Below are 18,573 nucleotides of genomic sequence, written 5' to 3' on the forward strand. Positions count from 1 at the left end.
TGTTCTTGACACTGAAATTAACTGGACAAAATATATTTTTTTTTTTTTTGAAATGTATTTATTTGTATTTTTGCATTGCTGCTATGCATGAAATGACCTCCAATTGACTGAACAGGATCTGCAAGATGTACCAATAAGCAAAGGATTTTTCTCCTTCAAGCATATTTGGTTGGATTCCTCTTCAGCATGGCTTATCGACCTGAATAAAATAGTGATAATTCATTTTTTGAGTTTCTTAAGGAGACTAAGAAAAAGTCCTAGAACTGAAGGTTGAGAGTAGATAGCCTCTCAAATTGTGACCTGCAATTGTCACCATCTTTGCTGTTTTGTCATACTTGCCTTTTCTTCCAGCTTTGGATAATTCAGAATATAACTTGCACATTCTTACCATATTATTAAAATGGTATTTCACTATATTATTTCTATTTTGGATGTTCTTGAAGATTCCAGCTTCTAGCCAAACTTTAAAATGAGATATAACAGTGAATTAAAATCTCTCTTCCCATTTCTTTAGAATTTTTCTTTTTAAACTGCTTCATGAGGCTAAATAACCTGAGGCTTGACCTACCTATAATACAATTTTTAAGGCAATTTGTAATGATTTCTATCTGCTTTATTTGAAACAGATGGTTCACAAGCACCAGCCAGGCCCCCTAAACCACTTCCTCGGAGGACTGCACCAGAAATACACCACAGGAAAGCATACAGCTCTGACAGTTCCACGGAAAATGTGGATGCAAAAATTGCAAAACTTATGGGAGAAGGTTATTCCTTTGAAGAAGTCAAGAGGGCACTTGAAATTGCCCAGAATAATGTTGACGTGGCCCGTAGTATTTTAAGAGAGTTCGTCTGTTTTCCTCCACCAGTCTCTCCACGTCTCAATCTATAGTAGTGTGAAGATTTTCTTGGAGCATGTGAATTCTACATATACATGTGTGGATTGGGGAATGAGAGAAAGAAGAGAATGGAATATTTTTTTTTCATCTTTCATAGGAGGGTGTCTGTTTCCAGCCGTTTATCAAAGGCTCATGGCTGCTCTGATCAAGACTTATAAATATGCTGAGGCTTATGTATTTTTGCTAGCCATACTTTTTTAAATCAGGGTTGAACTGACAAAATAATTTAAAGAAGTTTACTTCCCTAGAACTTTTAATCTGTGAAATGCTTTTTCTTGTTTACAAGTTGGCAAGTTACAGTTTTCTAGTTGATGCCTGTACTATGTTCATATCCCCTTGTACTTTCGGTCAGTTCTGCTGTAGCATTCCCAACAGTTTCCATGCTGACCACCCCATCAACTAAATCATCACTTTCCAGAAATTCTGTTTATGTTGTTTTGTGTTTTGTTTTTTTTTTTTTTTTCTTTTACAAGATGCTTTAACTGTTTTTTGCATTTCAGCTCATCAAATGCAAAAGTATGTGGCCTTCACTACTGATTATTTTTTTCTTCTGAGATTCCTTTGTTTTTGAGAGAGGAAATATCTGAATGTAAAATACATTATTATGCCTATGAACTGCCTTTTTAAAGGTATTTTGACAGTAATGTTGGGCAGCTTTCTGTTTAACATGAATTTCATGACCTGTAATCTTCAAGGTCTTTTTATACACAGCTTCTACAACTAAGAACAAAAAATATCCCAACCAAGAATTACAATACTTCATAAAGTAATACTGAGTTCTGACGTAAAAGCTCTTTAATAATTGAGTATTCAGTTGCAAATGTTCAAAACAAACAAACAACAAAACAAATGCACGTGATAATATACTGCATTTTGATTACACACTAATTACACCACTTCTCTGTGATGTATGTATACTAAGGCATGCCAGAGTAGAAGGAATCTTTTTGAATCACGTCAATGGTATTCAGGTAAATTTCAGTTCTAGCTTCTGCAAAGTAGAATGCGGTTAATTTTTTGAGTGATTATCCTGTGGTTCGTTGTGGCTTGGATCAGTTTGTATTAACATGGAAACTTCAAAATTTTGATGCACTGTTAATTCCTAATGCTACTGTAGCAATATTTTTTTTGCAGAGTTCTTTAGTAATCTCCTCCGTACACTTCACTATTCTCCAGTATGTGTTTAATACCCAAATTCATTCATTTGCTTTCCAGCTACTTAGTTGGAAATACATTTCTTTGCTTTAGATGGCTAGTGATACTACAGGCTTTGACATGTTATTTTTAAGCCCCAAATGATGCAAGCCAAATTGAAAATCCTTCTAACTTTAGAAAAGACAGAGAGAAGATGGTTGTGTTCTTAGTACACTGAAAGTTAAGAGTCCAAATATTTTCAGAATAGTTTTTGATTGCTGCTTCCCCGTTTTTGTAGGAAACTTCAAGTCTTCTTTTCTTCTGTTACTGTTGAAAAGATACCATGCAATGGTTAGATTTTTCACATTTTGAGATGTGACCAGTATATGAGAATTTTCACGTTGTGCTAAGCTGGATGCGAGTTATATATTTATTGTTCCCTTTCAGCTGTCAGTTTTCTCCTTCACTCATAGCCAGTGATAAAAGCTGCACCACTTACAGGATCAGATCTCAGCAGCCAATACGTTTGTTCTTAAAATTTCTGAATATGGCAAATGCCTGAATTGCAAGATTCAAAGTAACTGGAAGTATCCAGTGGAAATTGCTGTGACATCTCAAAGTCCACCATTTCATCAAATAACTTATTCTTAAAACTAATTAAATAAACTATTTTACAGTATCACAAAGCATAGTATGTCTATCATTAATCTGCTTTGTTTCAGTGATAAAAGATGATTAGGGGAATTCAGGGTATAGGGAAGAGATAAATGTTTCTGTTCCATATTGAGTAAACAATTCTGAGTTTATGTTCTACAAAAGGGCATCTACAGCTTCCTTTAAAGGTTCACGTGTTGAGTACAGCTTATGAAAAGTTTTGGTTGAAGTTATATTCTGTGCTTTTAGTCTCTCTCTTGTTCTAGGGGAATGTTTTATGTGGTCTTGAACCCTGTTATTTATTTGGTTTGTTTACAGCATCACTCTAGCATTTCCACTAACTATAAATTGAAAATTATACATGTTCTTGAATTAAACGCTTAAAAAATTAAATTAAACCAGTGCAGTTTTACTGGAATTACTTAAGTGTGGTTCTAGCATAACTGCCAGCATAGCAATGATGACAGTGAAGAAAAGAATGCTTTGCAGGGATGAGAAAACGATCTGCAGATTGAATTCTGAATTGTAATGGAGAACCCTCTCATTTTCTCATTTTTATGCAACATTTTAGTGTAAATGACAACCTTTTGTTTTAATTAGAGGCTGAAACTGCTGCCTGATAAATTAAGGTTCTAATGTCTTTTTCCTTTTCCTTTCTGGTTGTGACCAGCAATAACTTTTTTGTTTGTTTGTTTGAAGTATGTGTTGAAAATGCTTGATGAACAATATATTCTTAATGGTGACTTGAAAAAGAGTTCCATTAATCTTTAAATGAGTGTGCTATTACCACTTCTAAATAGTCAAATGTAAAGACTGTTTCAAACCTGTTTTGGTTAGTAGTTTAAAGTCAAATAGAGTGAAATTGCTTTGTTAGAATGTTGATGTTTACTATGCAGGAATTAATAGGCTTAAATAATTTGGCTACAGTCTAATTCTCTAAACATCTTAACCTTTTAAAGACTCAAGGGTTCAAGTCTGGCAGTGTTGTGCACGTATATAACTTTAAGCAAGACTGACTAGTGAGACTGCTTGAATGAACAGAATGAACAAAGTTGGTTAAACTTAGAAATGTGTGCTGTCGTGATTTAGGCTGCAGGCATATTTCCTCCAACTAAATGTCATTGCAGGCTACCATTCTGATGTCTGTAGGTAAACTTTATCTCCTTCTGGCTAAATTTCAAACAAACTGGCAGAATCAGAAGTTAAGCAAACTAAGTGGACACCAGTAGCACGGATCTTTTCTAAAGGCTCTAGGAGAAATTTGAAAAAGTGCTAAAATAAATGAATTGAACATGATTACCTATGTTAATGGCTTGGCTGGAACCCTAAAATGGCCACTGGTAAAAAAAAAATTAATGTTCAATATTGGAAGAGTGCATCTGGCACAGATTTTTTCATAATGTGAATTTAGGAAGTTTGTACCAGGATCATTTCTTCTGTTATATGTTTCATTTTCAGCTTGAAGCTTTTCTTTGCACTGATGACTCTGACCTAAAAGCATTTAAATTTGTGTCTTAAAGCTTGACAAAGTTTGAAGCAGATGAACAAACGGTGTATTCTGAGCAGATTCAGTTACTACCTGCTGACCTGGAATTTAGCGCATGTAGGAATGACTTCTTGAAAAAGACTTAATTAGTTTCCATTTTGAAGGATTTTCTTCCAAATAACTATTTTATATGAGAAATGCCTTTTATAAACTTGTCTAACATGTGGCAAACTTAGTGACGTGTTCAATTAATTTATATTTTATTCAACTTTTTTTTTTTTTAATTTTGGTTATTATGTAAGCTCAAGTTCTTTATCTGTTCTTATAAGGTGTTTTATAAAATTAATGTTAACAGAATGTTGGGTTGCTCCGTGATTTTTCAAGACTCTGTCTCTCTGTTGTTGAATATTAACCCTTTTCATATACTGCTTTACAAGCATACACTACCATCTGTACAGATCTTACAAGCCATTGGTTTGCAAGCCACAAAAAAGAGGCCTCACTGTAAAATAATGTGAATCATTGCATTCAGACATTTGCTTTGCATCTTTATACATTACTTCACTTCTAAATTTCATTGGTAAAAATTGGCAGTAACTTCAGAATGTGCATGTTTTAATTGTATAGCAGAAAAATCATCAAATATTTAGAATCAAACGTAACAACTATATAGTCCAACTGTACATTAATTTAAAGGATTTTTTTTGCTGATGAAAATGACAGCAGACTTGCACAGATACTGCTTTGACATTCTGTGCACTTGCCTACTCGACCATTACATTCTTAATGTAAAAAATATTTTAGGTGTGTAAAACACTTTTTTTCTCTCCCCCGTTATTATATTTCCAGCATTCTGAAAAAGTTTAGAAAATCTAATGTCAGTACGATGAATTACAATAGAACTATTACTACTTAAAGCCCAACCACATTACCTGAAGATGGGATTAGACAATCAATGATCGGATTTTCCTGCTACTTTCTTCCATCCGTATTAAATTATTGTCCATTATATTGGTTGCTATAGACATATTACTAAATAGAGAAGGTAACTGTTTGGTATACTCACCCTTAGTCCTACTGCTGCCTGTTTCTTTCATTTCTTCTTTTCTGGTGTGAAAGTCAGCTGTCACTTCGTTGTGTCACAGATACATTTTAGCAGCTGGGTGCTGTAAGAAAGTTTCACTGAGTTTTTTTTTGTTTTGTTTTGTTTGTTTGTTTTTTGTTTTTCTGATAGACCTAGTCATCTAATTCTGCACGAGCTACTTTCCTGCATTTATCAGTAGCAATGAGTCTCCATCAGGAAAATTAAATATGGATTTTAAAACACTGTGTGTTACTTTGATACCAAAATGTATGCCTAACTATAATTGTTTGAAAAAAGTCAGCTTTTCTTTATTGCAGTAACTGCCATGGTTGCCAGCAGAATGGAAAGGGGGCAGATAACTGCATGGAAGATTCTGCTCCAACAGTCCAAGTCCCTCTATCTTTTTGGAGCACAAGATTTAGCTGTTTTGAATCTCCAGACTGTCTAGTGCAAATGAAGGAGTATTTGGGAAGATTACTGCAGTCTTCATTTACCATGTCCTTCTCCAAGATGTTCTGTGTATATGTTATTTCGGAACAGGATGCCAGGGTCTTAGCAGCAGAGGGAAGTGTGAAGTAGCACTCTGCGCATAATGTTTTTTGGTGCTAGCAAAACAGCCAAAAGCTTCACAAGGGTTTATGTGGAAGCACTTCTGTTTTAAAGTTCATCATCTTGTTTTTTGAAGGGTTTATGTATGTACATACTAATCTGATGAAGCATGGAGGAGAAAGTATTCCAATGGACGCCACCCTGTGGAGTTTGAAACTAGGCAGTGGTATTCACTTCTGCAAAGTATCTGTTCCTTTTGGATAACTGAACTGAATGTGCAGAACACCCAAGCTTGTATCATCATCCATGTTACAGAAGGCCAGGTTTTCTCCTTAGATAGCTGAGGACTGCACAATAAGTGCAGTAACGAGAATTTGCTCTCTTAATTTTCTGATAATTGTTGAATTTCAGATGCTGTACAAAGTTAAGGAAGTCTGCATTATCAATCATTCAGAAATACCTCAGAGAAGTAGCTGGCGTAATTTTCTAAAGCTATTGTCTTGCTTGAATGTTGTGTTTTTCAGGTGTTTCCTCTTGAAGTTTGCATCCTCATTACCAATTCCATATGGTCAATGTATATTTATTGAACCAGTCTTTCAAAAATCTGCATTTTTTCACTGAGGCTGTTATCAGTAGTATCTTTATTATCCAGGCTCATGCACTGACACTCAAATCATCCTGCTGTCATGCATCCCAGCTTGGGCCAAGTTCAGCTCTGCCTTTTTTTTTCACAGCAGATGCATCACTTGTTTGCATTCTCATCTGCTCCTTCTAAGACTGTTTTTCTTCTCTTCTCCCACCCCAATTCTCTTTACAATTACATCAACCATCAGTGCATCCTTCATCTTACTGCATCCTTCATCTTACTAATTACGTTTTACAGTCTGCCATCTCAGCTTATGACCACATCTGTATTTTCTTCTCACAAGTGTTCTGCTAGTCTTGTTTGTCTCTTAATCGCTATGCAGATACTTTGTGCCACATCTGAATTGACTGCTGTGAACATAGTCATCCAAAAAGGATTCAAAATTCTGTGAGAAAGCCTGTTTTCATTTTTATAATCATCAGCATTTTTTCCTGCTCCCTTCTTAGTCTGGGAATATGCTCCTATGTTCCATGATGAATTTAGTTTGTACATTTGTCAGGGAAAGAGATGAAATCCACTGCTTGTTCCAGCAGATCCCTGTTGTGTTTCTGAGATGTGAAAAGACAACAATAAAGGCATCATCTTCTAATAACAGTCCTTGTATTTGAGATGACTTGTGTCTCAAAATGAAAGTTAAGAGGTCTGTACAACAGATGTGGTCTGTAGCTTATATTATAATAACCACCTTACAGTAAAAGTGCATTTGATTACATCTAGAAGTAAGTGAGGTGCAGGTTGAAAGGGAAAATGGATAAATAATTTAAGACATGTCAATGAAGTTGGGAAGTCATTTGCAGATTAAGGTAACTGATTACCATGACTTGCTGGGTTAAAAGTCTGACTCTATACATTGATGTCAAATAAATGATTATCACATAGCTTGAAAATTGTCCCACAAAGAAGACAAAAATGCAACATCTGGATGATTCTACCAATGCCCCATTCCCCCCCCCAAGAGACTATCATATTTGATTTGTCAGGTAATCTTGCCTGTAGGTTGGTTGTGATGGTGATATGTTTGTAAGGTGAAGCAATATTTGTGACATGACTTTAGATAGAAGGGTCCTGATTTTGTATGCTGCTGCTGGAGGGGTATGTATTAAAGAGTTTTTTAAAAAAATGCTTTTGTGTCAGAGTGTGTGAAGAGGAGGCAATTTCCAAGTTTTAGTGTGCACAGGGTACACTGACTTGCTGTGTTTGAGGCACAATGTAGTCACATGGAAAAGGCATTATGTGCCTGTATGTATCATTCCTAAGTGACCTGTACCATAGTTAACACCTCTGTTACCTTCATGTTTACCCTCACGCTATTTCCTTCACCCCCCATTCGCTGTTGCCTCTGGCATAGCTATGAAATTCTGTGTGACAAACTGCTTGGTCAGTTCTCAGAGCAGCATTTCTTGCCAGTGGTTTAGCATGCTGTTTTTTAGGCCCTTGAAGGGCTTTCCTGTCTGTTTTGAGGTATATTTCTAGCAAAAAGGCTATTAGCAATAAACAAAGCTGGCTTTGAGACAGATTTGTCTTCAGACATTGGGATCCTTTCCTTTGATGTGTTGATGTTGCTGGCCAAACAGTATCTGAGATTATTAGGAGGGGCGGAATCTTAATTGTATCTGTGCCTTGTTTCTATGATACAAGAAACTGGCTGACCAGGACACCACTGTAGGCTGTGAATCTGCCATCAAATTGACTCTTGTTTCCTATTTTAAACACATCCCATAATAATTCCTAAGAGGCTGAGACCAACATAAATTTGCCTGTGGCTTCATTTTCGGAGATGTTGTGGGTATACTTTTCACTTGTGGTCATGTAACTTACTGCATTCACGTGCATGAGCATAACACACTGTGGAAGCAGTAAAATTCAACCTATCCTGAAACCCTTGTCATTCTCTTGCTTATTTAAAGGTTGATATAATTTCCCTTGTGAAGGACACAAGGCTTCTGTGATGGGGTACACAGGACAAAGGTTAATTTTCTTGCAGTTTCTTGCAAGTGAGAAGCACAGCAGTGTGGACTAACAGCTAATACAGAGGTCTCTGTTGATGTAGAAACTAGCTTAGCAGTGTGGATTGGTTTTCTTGGTTGGTTGAGCTGAAATTTATTTTATAATGATCTGCCCTTATGGGATCTTGTATTATTTGCACTGTATCATCATTGTATTTGAATTCTCTTCGTTACAGTTATATCCATGCCTCTTGAGAGTGCCTGGTCTTCTCCCTTTTAAGACTAAAGTCTCTCAAGGTGGCTGTATGAAATGTGTGAAGGGGGACTGGTTGGCTCGTTTGTTAGTAGCATGTGTCTGTGGAGAAAAGAGACTTCAGGAGAAACACTAGCTGGTTGTTTGAGATTGGTACTTATAGTGAAAAGTTTTTTCACTAGCTTTTATCAATAATTTTTTCAGGTTTTGGAAGCTATTGTATGCCTCCTTCCTTATTTTTCAAAGTGTATATTAAACACTGGCAAGTGAGCCAATTATCTCCACCTATTTTTTGTTCTCCTTGTTTAATCAACAATTAAGAAAACTACTGCTCTTTATATACTTGATGAAATGATGCCAGCTTACTGCTGCTTGTTGAATAGTTACGGTGTTTGAACAAAAGATTGGTATCTATCTCTTGGTGGCAAGGCGGTGATAACAGGGTAAAAAGGTTTATCAGAGGAAAATGGGAAGGAAGGATGTTACTGAAGGATTGCAAAAGAAGAAAATGAAGACAGGTGAAGTAAATATTCCTTAAGAAGAAGGAGGAAAGAAAAAAAAAAAAAAGAAAGAAAGAAAATAGTTCATACTATGAATGTTCTTTAACCAAAAGTAAATAAGAAATGTAAATAACATCATTAGCTAAAACACAAATGGTAGATAGTATGGCTTAATAATCCAAGTTAAGGCTGCTTTTAATTAACAGCAAGTCTTAGAGTGTTCTTTTTTTGTTCTCAATATTGAAACAAAAATATGCTTATTTAACATCTTCTAAGATGAGAAAATATGCATAAAATTAAGCAAGTTTGATAGTGAGAAAGGCCTACTGCAGTTCACCAAATCTTGCAAATGAATGAATAAGCAAAGAACACTCATTTGTCATTCAGGACTTTTGTATGAAAGCCAACTTTGGAGAATCTAGTTAAATCTAGACGGTGTTGAGACCTTGCTACAGCAGAGGACCTTTCCTCAAGTCTTTGGAAGGCTCATAATATATGTGAGTCACAGAGGGTGTGTTCATTTGGGGCTGGAATTGTGTGTTACAGGAATATCAATGTAAGCCTTACACAGTAATAGGGGTGATACTTTCTACTGTATTGAGTGCTAGTAGTCTGCAGTCCAGTTACACATTCATTCTTCTTCCATGCAGAACTCGGAAGAGGTTATTCTTTGAAATGAAAGTTAAATTACTTTCTCAGTATTGAAATCTGTGTTTCACTTGTCAAAGCGGTGGCAGAAAACGTTTTCCAACTGCAGAGCAGTTGTGTTATGTGGTTGTGTTTTATACTCATTGTATATTGTATTAGTTCATACAGCCAGCGGGCATGATGAAAATTATTATTGCACAAATATAATGCAATTGGGAGGGGGTGTCAATTGGAATACCTTACTTTCACATGGTCAAGTTTCAAAAGTGGCTTCCTGATCATACAAAATATTTTTAAAATGTCTCACTTGGAGCATCTAAAATTATTTGTGTGCCTAAATTCAGTAGCTGCTTTTAGTATCAAATTTTAAAAATCTATATCTCAGAGAAATGCCGTTGGCAGCCATTCCAGTGTGTGGAAGGCAGATGGGGAGAGAGAAAGGAAGGAGATTCTCTCTTTCTAGTTCTGTCTGTCTATGCCTCTCTAAACTGTAGAGGACGGGCTACTTTCTCTGATACTAATAAAGCCTGTTTGAGTTTTATCACTCAAAAGATATGATTTATGTGTATTTTAGTGTTAATACACAAACACAGGCTGCAGAAGTTTGTGATCCAGGCCACTAGGCTAGTTTACAAATGTACACAGGAGAACACTTCTGCATTTGTGTAAGAAACTCGGGAACAAATTGGACAATGCTTCATTTACATGTTCAGTGAATAAAACGTAGAGAGAAGGAGACTCCAGGGGAAAAAAACAGCCCATAATAAGCTTAGAAATGCTTGCCTGATCTCTGGGCTGCATGTCAGCTAAGTTGAAGCTGTGATGACAGTGGGCTTTCTTGGATTAGAGAATAAGAAACAAGAGGAAAGTCCTTAAGACTTTGGCACATGCTTGCACCAATGAATTGGGCCTTATTCAAACCAAGGGACTGGTTTTACAAAGCCATATCCTGACAGCAGGAAACCTTGCTAGGTTGTGCCTTTGAGTTTGAGAGAAATTAGAATTTAAGACTGACACTAAAAATATCAGGTAAAGATAATGACAGAGTATTTTGTTGTACAGCTTTGAGTGAAGAGTTGACAATTATTTTCAATCTTTTACCTTGATGTTCTTCATCTTTAAACTGTTGAGTAAAATCCACAGTTTCTAATGAGTTTTACCATTCCCAATTAGGAAGGGGGGACCTGGTTTATTTATGGAAGCTCTGTCAGATTAATATGTAGTTTGGTATGTGTGGGGTGCCTACAGGAGTTGGTCATGTGTTGGTACACATGTTTTTCGAAATGCTTTGAAAGCCACATTAGGAGTGGTGATACCAGGACTCACACAGAGGGCAATATCTTTTGGTTGTAAAGCAGTGTCCCTGTGGCAAGCAGTCATTTTGCTAATCTTTTGTTTATGCTGTAAGAGTATATTATTTCTTGAGAGGCATAGTTGTAGCCTAATTGTACGATTATGGGAATTTAAATATGCATCATAAGTGTGACTCGTTTATATTTATGAAAGTGGAGGTCGGATTTGTACATGCTGCTGGAGAAGACCTACTGGAAGCTGCAAAACACCTGGGCTTGTTTTGTCAAGAGAATTAAGAAATTCAACCTTTCTACGATGGTGCTGTGATCAAAGGGTGCTAGACTTGACTACAAACAATGGCACAAAGCATTGAATGATCAGTTTGTCTAAGCTGTTTGTCTAAGCTTTCTCAATGGTGATTGTGGATCATTTATCATTTTGCATGACAAAATTTGATGAGTTTAAATTTAAAGGATTAGTCAAGCCATCATGTATTAACAGGAATTTATATGGATAGTTCAAAGGGCAGGTGAAAAGAATGGCATTTGCCTCCCTGTTCTGGGAAAGCAAACTTCACATGAGCCAACAAACAGAGCTTCTCATCACATGGGTGCCTACAGTTTGTTTCCTTTCTCCCTTATTCTCTCTCTTTTTCTGTTCTAAGTGGTTCTCTTCTTTTTTTTTTTTTTTTTTTTTTCTCTTTTTTTTTTTTTTTTTTTTTTCCCCAGTGTTTCTGTATGTGATGCAAGTAGCAGTGCAGTCTACATTCCCACTGTGCAGGAATAAAGAGTCAGTGGTGCTCAGAGAAAGTTCCTCCTGAAGCACTTGCTGTGGTGTAAGGAGGAACAGCAGGCTAGAGCTGAATGGCACAAGGATGTCCTTCTGCATATTAATGGTGGGGAAATAAAAGGAGAAAAGGAGAGACTGTTCAAAGGGAAAGAAGGCTTAAAAAAAAAAAAAAAAAAAAGTTCTTGCTTGATAAAGGTGTTAAATTGAAGCTGAGAGAAAAGAGAAAAACATGTAACTGTGTGTTCAGGAACACTGCTTAGCAGTTGTATCAGAGACAAAAGTTCCTTCATAGGAACTGGAATAGCCTGTGTTAAAAGGAAGAAAAACATGTTTCAATATCTGTCTTTGTGTTCAGATGTAAGCTGAGCATCTTTATCTTAGCACTTCTACCCACCAATACACTCTTTTTATTACAGAACAAAATCAGTTCTCCTCTAATTGCAATATGTGTTCCCATGAGCTGATAAAGTGATTGTCGTTTTAACACTATCAATTTGTAAATGTGATTGTCTGTTTTTACATGTATTGGTGTCAGTTTATTTACTTTTAAATACTTCAGTGCATAAAGGCCATAGGAGAGCAGAAAGTTTCACGTAGAAGTGGATTCAAACAAATCTGCAGTGTCATTAAGGGAGCTCAGGTTTTCTGAACGTACCTTGTTAAAGCACTTAGGACTCTCACTCTTACTATAAGTTTCTGTTTGTCAGACTTCTACCGAAACACTTATGTCAATGAAGGCACATCTGTCCTTCACTTCTATTGATTTAAAAATCAGATAGGTATAATTAAGGTACATGTGCCAAAGACCTCATGGCTTGAAATGAAAGACAATTAGAAGCTGATGATCTGGGCTAAAGCCATTAGAAGGGACTTATGCTCTAATTAATCAATGTACTTTTTTCTATTAATTTTTCATGCTATAATGAAACATTTTTTTGCCTTTTATTCGACTCTGGCCTTAGCTCAAACAAGCTTCTTCTACCTCAAAATTAGATTTATTTTTTTTTTTCCCTAGAAAACATGGAGCCCCATGAGTAAGAAACTGTCAGGATGTTGACACTTCATTGCAGTATTTTTAGCTTGCTGTTTTTTCTCATCTTGTAGAGGATAGAGAAAACACAAAAAAAAAGAAAAATATGTTGCTATCTTTCTTGCTGTTTATCTGCTTGAGGACAAATGCTGTTGTTACAGTGGTGAGTCAGCCCCCTGTCAAACTAGATACTGTACAAATGGGGACTGCATAATAAAAGGCCAGGTTCTCTACCAAGAATTTTCCTTCTAGTGTAAGGTGGAGACATACATTAACATCCCATTGTAGGATAAAACAGGAATAAGACAAGACAAAGGCTGAGAAAATAGTCATGTGGGGGAGAACAAGAAAATTGATTGCTTGATGCGCACTGCTTCCTGTATATTGGCAACTGTGAAAGGTAGCATTGAAATTTCAACAACGGAAAATTTTGTACCATGTTGAGGTACATGTGCAGATTTTTGTGAAATACAACTAGATTTAATGTGCTGGCACATGAAATATGGCAGTGGGAAAACACTTCTTACTGTTTGGGGATCTTTCTTGGTATTTTCATTCTCTCTTGCAGTCCCACTCTCAGTAATAGCAAGCGCACGTTTGAATTATGCTCTTGCAACTATCTCCTGCTGTCCTACTAGTTGTCTTCCCTCAACTTCTTCATTCTCATGCTTCACTGTTTTCCTCTTGGTTTGTTTTATACATTCTATAAGCTTCCCTCCTCTCTTTTCTTTACTCATTAGGAAACTATTCCTGCGTTGTTCAGACTTCCCTTGAAAAATTTTGGTATTTTGTATTCACATGCCTGCTGGCTATTGCAGCATAAGTACCACAGCTGATGAGAGCTCGTGCCCTTTTCTTCAAGATCCTGGCACATTGTACTATGATCTTCCTCCTCCTTTACAGTTGTCAATGCCTAGGAACATTCAGCTACAGAACTGCTTTGCTTCTTCATTGCCCCTTCTTTTTTTCCACGGTGAGTAGCTGCCATGTCATTAGAAGCTGTTCACTATCTGTTCCTCAGCTGTTGGTGCCAACAAAGGAAGCTGAAGTACCTAGCTTCTTCTAGCTACCTGGCCAGCTATGTAAGTGTTGCTCTACGTGCAGCCATTTCTTGTCTGGCTGATCAAATATCTGTACAGTATTGAGAAGCTTTTAAATGTGTTAGTGGCTTGTATCTTTTGTAGTGTTTGGTAGTTGGACTCACGCTTGTCTGTATGCATCTATAGTGCTGTCATCTTTTCGCTGGTCTTGATGCTGAATGGTAACTCCTAATCTATTGGCAAAATGTCTTGATTGCAGGCATCTCAGGCTGTGAACACATGCGATGTGTCAAATTAAGTTAAATAGTCTGTTAGGGGAGTTTCAGGAAGAAGCCAGGCTGTGGTTTTTGGTAAGATGAGAGCGGCAGAAGAGCTGCTGAGTGTGGGCTGTACGACTGCAGTGTATCAGGCATCCACTGGTCCGTGTTGACTCCAAATGAAGGCTGCTGTGTGAGGCATCCCCAGTGTGGCTCCTTTTATCAGCTTAAGATGTCACATTGCCCTGTTTCTTGAAGGGAGGCTACAAAATAGCGGCAAGTGCAATCGACTGGGCAAGAATTCCCATATTGTGCCTTGCATCAGACCCGGTGCTTACCCTACACTTCCCCCATGTGAGCTGAAGTTCCAGGAAAATGGGTAGAGGGGCACGGCATGTGTTGTAGCATCTCTGGGAGCAGGTTTAAGCTGCTGATCTAGGTCCCTTGTTAAAGGGCAGGTTCTCATTGACAGATTTTTTTTTTTTAATTTATTAAATGAGAACGCAGATGTTAGAATGCTGTATGGATTGTAATAAAGCATGATAGCCAGAAAGGCTAAGGTGCTAGCTGTTTTCTGGAGGTGAGTCATAGCATACACATGACAAACTCATCTGCCTGGCTTGGTGATTTTCTCCACAGTGACTGTGTTAATAACAAGTAGTTTCACTTTAAATAGAAGCCCATTTGTTAGACACATGAAAACCAGCTCAAATGTGTAAGAGTTTGCAGGTTGCACTAGCGCAGAGAAATGATGTTACAGAAGAAGGAATAATTATATGGACTGGGAAAATTAAGGGGAGGGGGGAGGTGTCTCTTTTTTTCACCCACTTCATAGTAAATCTTAAGTTTTGTAATGAAATGTGGTACATTTAAATGCTTTTAAGTTACATACCTTGTAACAACTTGGTTGTTGCTCAAGAGGGGAGGACTCCAGCTGGTTACTGTTATATGGAAATTCTGTTTAACCCTGTGCCACCTCTTTCCTGGGACATCTGCACTATTTAATTTATTTTTAAAAACAGTCTTGTGCATTGGCTGAGGGCAGTGGTGGTGACATTTTGACTCTGCCGTGGAAATTTGCTTTAAATGTGCTTTGATAGAAGATTGACTCTGCAGCTGCTTTGGTTTCTGTCTGCAGCAGAAGGTGAGGTGCTGTTTGTGCCCTGAGTGTCATTCCTGACAACACAACATTGGAATTATTTGTACCCTCAGTAACTAGAATCTTTTCCTCAGCAGTAAGTGGGTGCCCATCAAGCAAGAGCAAGGTACTTTCCTCCTCTTTTGTCTAAATACCTGTGCCAATCACATACTTAAGGAAAACTGGAAGACACCCCCCTGCCTAAATCTGTGGCCAGAAGACCAAAAACTTTCTGGGGAGATAGTGGTCAATTATAGCAAGATTGAAGACAGAAAAGGGAGAACTAAAACAGCAGAGATAATAAAGAGTAAAATAGCAAATATTTGAAGCTGGTGGGAAAGATTTATAGGCCATTGAAATGCTTTGAAGGGAATTTAATGACAGGCAAAAAAGGCTTTTAGTGAAAGACTGATTCTTTTTGCTTCGCTTCCTATCAGGAAGGGAGAAGGACTAGCTGGAGAGAGGCTTTCCAGGATGGAGATCAGACAGAAGATAAACAAGTAGGAGGCTGAGGTAGGCAGAATAGTCATCCTTCTTGTGATTGTTCTTGTTAATAAAAAAAAATAAATAAATAAAAGAAAAAGGAGTCCAGGAACTAGTTCATAGGTGGATGCTCAGCTTTTCTGAACACGGTTTAGCACCGAGGAACAGATTTTCTAGTGCAGTTAACCTTATCCAGAGGCCTGCACTTTCTAAATCTTGACTGTCTGGCTTACCTAAATGTAGTACAGGTACAAGATTTCTAGTGCTCACCTGTACCCAGGTGGTCTCTCACTTCAACAGTGGTTTCGTTTCACTCTTTCAGCTTTCTCTCTGTGAAAAAAAAGTCAAAGTTCAGCATTGGTTGAATATATGGATAGTGATTTCCCCCCCTTGACTTCAGAACTGTTTGACCAAAGTCTTACTGAAAGGCCATGTCCTATAAAACAAATGGATAACTGTGTCCTCTGGAGGAGCTTCTTGATGTGCTGGGTTGAGCACATCTGCACAGGCCAGGCACGGTGTATACGTGGCCCTGCATATAGCTTTTCTGAAAAATCCAGTCCCCTGCACATTCAATCCACACTTCATGTGTGCGTGAACAGGAGGATGTGAAGGACACGTCCTCTTGAGTTTAGGGGATTTACTGCATATATATATAGCAAACCCTGAAATAAACAGTACCTGAAATATAGCGCGGGCTCTGCACGCATAGCAGCAGTTCTTCAAATGTGTAGCAAACATAAGACAAATGGGACTTTCTGCAGGATTGCTTGCTTGCACAACACATCTACTCCATTCCCACACCACGGTAAGCAGCAGAGGGGAGAGGAGCTATGGGGGTCTTGAGAGAGAACACAGCTACATGAGAAGAGGTGACTTGGAGTAGTGCTGCAGGATGAATTTTAATTGTCCCAGTAAGCTGCTTGTAGACTTACAGCCCACATTCAGATCACCTTTGTTGTAGTGCTGTTCAAGGCCAGGCTGGATGGGGCTTTGGGCAGCCTGGTCTGGTGCGAGGTGTCCCTGTCCATGATTTGGAACTGGGTGGTCTTTGAAGTCCTTTCCAACTCAAACCATTCTGTGGTTTTTTTAATAACAGAAGGACAATGGCCAAATTGCAAAGATCCCCTACAAGATTTTAATGTGAGATACCATTGGCTTGGCTTTCAGAAGTGCCAGTTACTTCTGTCTGCTTTTGCCTTGAGTTTGAGCCAAAGTGGCACATGCTTGTTTATAGAGAGGTCTCAAATTATAGAAAAAAGGTTCATTTCTCATAAGTGGTGGCCCCACATTTCAGTGGATGTTTTGTGAGTGTGATGAGCCTAAATCAAGGCAGTGTGGATTAAGCTGCCCGTCTAATTTTCTAGTTCTCTATTGGAGGGTATTTGTTAACCTAAAACTCAGTTACAGCCTGTACACTATTGTCTTTTATCAAAATTCACTTGAAATCCTTATCCATTATCTTGGCATTCTGCAGAACATACAATTATGTCCCAAAGTATGGTTGAGCAAGTTTCCTTATGTGGGTGACAACATCTGACCCTCTTCTGTAAGTAATGGTTCAATTTCTCCAAGTATTTTATTTTTCTTCTCTTCATCTTTCCATTTGATATCTTAGGCCAGAGAGCAGTATATATTCCTACCAATGTGAATTTAAATGAAGCTGACAGCTAACTGTGATTTGCTTCTGTTCTTTCCCATCTACGCAAACTAGCTTACATTAATCATATTAATAAAAAATGGCATTAAAATTACCAAGTTTTAAAAAGGCACATGACAGTGATATTACCCACCAAGTTGCAAGTCATTGTGCATGCATATTAATTACAAGTTGTCTAAGATTTCTGCAAAAGCTCAAAGGAATGACATTTTTCCCTGTATGTTGTTTTTAATTTTGGAAAGCTCCCTTGTAATGCACGATGGATCCTGTCCTAATGCAGTTCTCTAATCACTGCATGCTTTAATTTTGATAGATGACCCCTGAATGCTTAAATCTACTAAGATTCACAGTAATTAGAATGATTTCCTAATACTTTGTTTCCTGAGCTATCCATGGTGACATCCATCTATCATCAGATGGTTTGTTTACTCATTTGCCTTTCAACAAAAAAAAAAAAAGGAATCAAGTATTTTTTTATTTTATTTTTTTTATTGAAAGCTTATCTTTGTTGCTGTGTGGTGGAGGGAACATGTTATAATTTATTTCACTCTAGTCTCTGCTCCCTCTTTTTGAGGGATTATGCTCTAAAGAAGTGCACATTTTTCAGAAATGTTCAAAACCCTTTCTCCCTCAATCTCCAGGTAGTAGCATGGACTCAGTACAAGTGCTAAAAAGTCACCTCATCCATTCTGAATGCCTGCCAGTGGAAATTGGGAGCACAAGGTAGAATTCACTAGGCAATTTTTTCCTGTTCCATGTTTCCCTCCCCTTTCTCTTTTTAATCTAATTCTTCTTTGCAAATACAAATCTAATGCATGTTTTCAGTGTAGAATATTTTTGAAACGTGTGTACAAAACAAGTAAATGTTGAGGATGTTCATCTCCTTCAAATAACCTGTATTTTTTTTTTTGTCCTGCGCCTGTCATTCCTTGCTTATCCTTTGAAGAGCTACATGTCCTTTCTCAGTAGCATTTCAGTGTCTTGCCAACGGTTGCTACTGTTTACTCGTGCTCTTTCCCTGCCTTGTTTTCTCTTTCACCAGCCTTCCTTTTCTTTCCAGCCTGTGAACTTGCACATTTAGTCTGCT

General features: G+C 37.5%; 1 protein-coding gene across 4 annotated transcripts in view; it reads left to right on the forward strand.

Annotated features, from left to right (window-relative positions):
* The window catches only part of CBLB (Cbl proto-oncogene B), a 136,013-nt gene extending 131,486 nt beyond the window's left edge, over positions 1 to 4,527 (forward strand). For all 4 annotated transcript variants that reach the window (XM_084535667.1, XM_084535669.1, XM_084535668.1 and 1 more), the window contains one exon: positions 627 to 4,527. In XM_084535667.1, the coding sequence (XP_084391793.1) occupies positions 627 to 889 (263 nt within the window). In that variant the 3' untranslated portion in view covers positions 890 to 4,527. The remainder of the gene's footprint in view (positions 1 to 626) is intronic.
* Positions 4,528 to 18,573: the final 14,046 nt, after the last annotated feature.

This window comes from Aythya ferina (genome assembly GCF_964211825.1).
Source record: "Aythya ferina genome assembly, chromosome: 1".
Classification (NCBI taxonomy): Eukaryota; Metazoa; Chordata; class Aves; order Anseriformes; family Anatidae; genus Aythya; species Aythya ferina.